Source organism: Priapulus caudatus, unplaced genomic scaffold (genome assembly GCF_000485595.1).
Source record: "Priapulus caudatus unplaced genomic scaffold, Priapulus_caudatus-5.0.1 Scaffold236, whole genome shotgun sequence".
NCBI classification, from domain to species: domain Eukaryota; kingdom Metazoa; phylum Priapulida; class Priapulimorpha; order Priapulimorphida; family Priapulidae; genus Priapulus; species Priapulus caudatus.
The window spans coordinates 1,912-5,709 of NW_014577297.1; the positions used below are offsets into that span (position 1 = coordinate 1,912).

Here is a 3,798-nt window from a genome sequence, read left to right on the forward strand (position 1 = left end):
CACACACACACACACACACACACACACACACACACACACACACACACACACACACACACACACGCACGCACGCACGCACGCACACACACACAGTTTTTTCCGAGCCCGAGCTTGTCAAGTCTACAGGCCCTCGCAATAATAATAAGAAGGCAATATCAATCCCCGTTAAGGATATGGGTTAGGGTTAGTGTTATGGATTAGAGTTAGTGATAGGGTTAGCGTTACTGTTATGGATTAGTGTTAGGGTTATGGGTTAGTGTTAGTTTTAGGATTAGTGTTATGGGCTAGAGTTATGGGTTAGCGTTAGGGTTACTGTTAGTGTTAGTGTTATGTGCTAGAGTTAGAGTTAGTGCTTGTGTTAGTGTTGTGGGAATTATTATCTCCGCCAAGGGGCAATGGGTTGGCAGAGGTTATGTCGTTTCACCGGTGTGTTTGTCTGGTTTGTGGGTGTTTGTTTCTGTTTGTGATACAGCCTCAACTTGAAAAAGGTTATGCCGGACGGATTGTCATAAATTTCAAGATAGGTCAAGAAATGGGCTAACTTAGAACTGATCTAGATGTTTGGTTGGTGATCCGCATTCGNTAAAATTAAATTTCAGGATAGGTTTTCAGAAATAGGGTAATCTTAGCATTGATTACAGTTTGGTAGTGATGCCGGTCATTAATTAAGACATTTTTCAGGCATAGGTCAGAAATGGGTAACTTAGAATTGATTACATTTTGGCCGGCCTGGTGAAATTTTTCCCGGGGAAATGCAATTAATTAATTTAATTAAATTAATTAATTAATAAAAATTCTGTACAGTGAGAGAATTCAGCTGCCTTGGCGGAGGTCTGCGCTCTCCGAGTGCTCTAGTTGTTAGTGTTATGGGTTAAGTTTAGTGTTTTGGGTTAGAGTTAGTGTTATGGGTTAGTGTTAGTGTTATGGGTCACGGTGAGTGTTCTGGGTTAGGTTTGTGATATGGGATAGGGTGATCAAGTGTTATGGGTTAGTGTGAGTGTTTATGGGTAGTGTTAGTGTTATGGGTTAAGTTTAGTGTTATGGGTTAGAGTTGGTGTTATGGGTCAGTGTTCGTGTTATGGGGTCAGGGTGAGTGTTATGGGTTAAGGGTAGTTTTATGGGTTAGGGTGAGTGTTACGAGATAGTATATGGGGCATGGGGATGCATGATGTATGACGAATGACGATAACGTTTGCACGTGGGGTTTTCTAAACCAGTACCGAGTCGCTTTAACACTCACAAACTCACTTACCAGTTTTCGGCCAGCTGCACACAAATACGTCGTCGTCCCTACACTTCATGTTCTCCACCTGGTTCATGAAGGGTAACATATGTCCTCCAGTAACATAGTGCACTCTTATAACCACAATGATGAGTCGGTAATGCGGGCTGCGCTGTTCTCCACATAAAACGTCTAGACTATATTTCTAATCCTGTCTGTGATGAAGGCGGGCTGGTATAACCAACCTTCCTCGTTTGATCACCCTAAGAGTAAAAGGCTGACGGAACTACGCACTGTGTTATCGGGTACTGCTTGGAGCTGAACTCTTTAACATTATGTAAGAAGCATCGTAGCCTCTCTGCCCCGTAGATTGCCAATTCCGCATCACCGCCTGTATACCCCGTGTCGTATTGACATAGACCTAAACACACGCCTCTTTATATCTTTACCGCCGCCAGGGAGGTTATGTTTTTGCACCTGTTAGTTTGTTGGTTTGTTGGTTTGTCTGTCATCAGGATATTTTAAAAAGTTACGGACGGATTTTGATAAAATTTATGGGGGCGGATTGCTTTTGGGCAGAACCAATCGGTTAGATTTGGCGTGTCATCCGGATCCCAGATGCCCGAATCTATCCTATCTATCTAAACCTATCGAAGAATAGTCTTGCAGCACTCAGTAATCAAGTCAGTGCACAGGTGAATGTTGTAACGACCATGACATGGCGGCATGTAACATAATGCATGATATAAGTAATGGCAACGTACGCGCATTGCACATAATGCTCGTCAAGTGCAAAGTGAATCCCGTTTATTTCATGTTGCTGCAGGGGCCCGTTTATTTAATGCTGCTGCAGGGGTCAGTATAACTGAAGTTGTCGTTGTCGTTGAAGTTGTCGTTGAAATTGTCATTGTCGTATCAGGTACTACAGATATGTACCCGAGGTACATATATGTATACACAAAGTGTACCAGACTTGTACTACAGAAGTGTACTATACTAACCCTAAGCGCCTAGCGCCTAACCCTAACCTAACTCGCTAACCCTAAAACAATACGCTCATAATGAAAATACAAACATAAATACTAAACAACCTAAAACTACCTCGGGTACATATCTGTAGTACCTGATACGACAACGACACATCTGCGTCAGTATATCGGACGGTGCGTCAAACTGAATCCGACTGCCAGAAAGTAAACTAAAGTTTCCAGCAAGCAAAACTCATACTACCAGAAACTCAAAATGAACGCAACACTTCCTAAAAGCAAAATCAAAACTGCAAATTTCATCAAACTCTATATTGGGTGTACCAGCAAGATGGGAGGACTGCTACGCTGTGGCGGAGGTTTGCTATCTCCGATTGCTCTTGTTATATATCATTTATCTTATACTTGAACTTTCAAACAGAACTGACTTTGAACAGTCAAATCTGGAATTCCCATCATCCTGTTTTTATGTGGCCGGAATTGCTCCGAAGCATGGCAGCCTGCAGCCTGTCCGTCGTTCGATAGCATAATAACAGGAATGTATAATATTTAATAGTATGTTTTCTATATTATACACTCCTGATGTTAAGCTTTAAAGTTCGTAATGAATAAACATAAAAATGTATAGATGTATAGCCAATAAAGTTTATTATTTATAAGCTATGGCAAAGCCAAAATAATGCTAACAAAGCGTTTGTCTTAATTCTTGCACACAGTTTATTTCTTGCAAAAATGTTAAGTATAAACGATAAACCACAAAATTCTGTATGTAGCACAATTAATGCCTACTTTACCGGATACTCTATGCATTACTTTTAGAGCATTTAATCAGCTACTGCGGCTACTAAGTCTGAGACTATACTCGGCAACTAACCAAAGAAGAAATTGGAGTAATTCTTGATGCATGTTTGTCTATCTGGTTGGGATCGCTACGTTTGCCTTCTTCGTTGTACTATAACATTTATCTTCAGGTTTATCAGACATTGAATGAATGCTGAAGCCCCGTTCCTCTGAACTTCTCCTCGTAGATCTTATCCATCTTCTCGCTCTCTGCAACCGTGAAGTAAGTCTTCCAGCCTCCGGCGCGACCTGTGAGCAGTAAGCAAACAACTCATCACTGTCTTGGGTCGACGCAACAACAATAGATGTCTTAGGGAAACGCTTGTAACTGTACTCCCCAGCTACGATCTGCGACCTGCCATCATCAGCATCGTAAACAGACAATGTCACGAGTCTAGGATGTCATTACCTTGGTGAACGTGCATATGTTCCATGTGAACATCAACATGCAATGGCGCCCTAGATTGATGATCTCATAACTGTTCATGGTGTATCGGACCCTGACTATATGATCAAACATGGTCGCTCTCCTTTTTCATTATAGGCTGCTGATGTTTTAAGCGTGTGGTGCGTGCGTGCGTGCGTGCGCGCGTATGTTTGTGTGTGTGTGTGTGTGTGTGTGTGTGTGTGTGTGTGTGTGTGTGTGTGTGTGTGTGTGTGTGTGAGAGAGAGAGAGAGAGAGAGAGAGAGTGTGTGTGTGTGTGTGTGTGTGTGTGTGTGTGTGTGAGAGAGAGAGAGAGAGAGAGAGAG

The 3,798-nt window shown here is 42.2% G+C and overlaps 1 protein-coding gene across 1 annotated transcript in view; it reads right to left on the reverse strand.

Moving 5' to 3' along the window:
• Positions 1-2,839: 2,839 nt before the first annotated feature.
• The window catches only part of LOC106807828 (sulfotransferase 1C2A-like), a gene marked incomplete in the record, with an annotated part of 12,758 nt that continues 11,799 nt past the window's right edge, over positions 2,840-3,798 (reverse strand). The window contains 1 exon segment of the mRNA XM_014810293.1: positions 2,840-3,285. Coding sequence (XP_014665779.1) covers positions 3,185-3,285 — 101 coding nt within the window.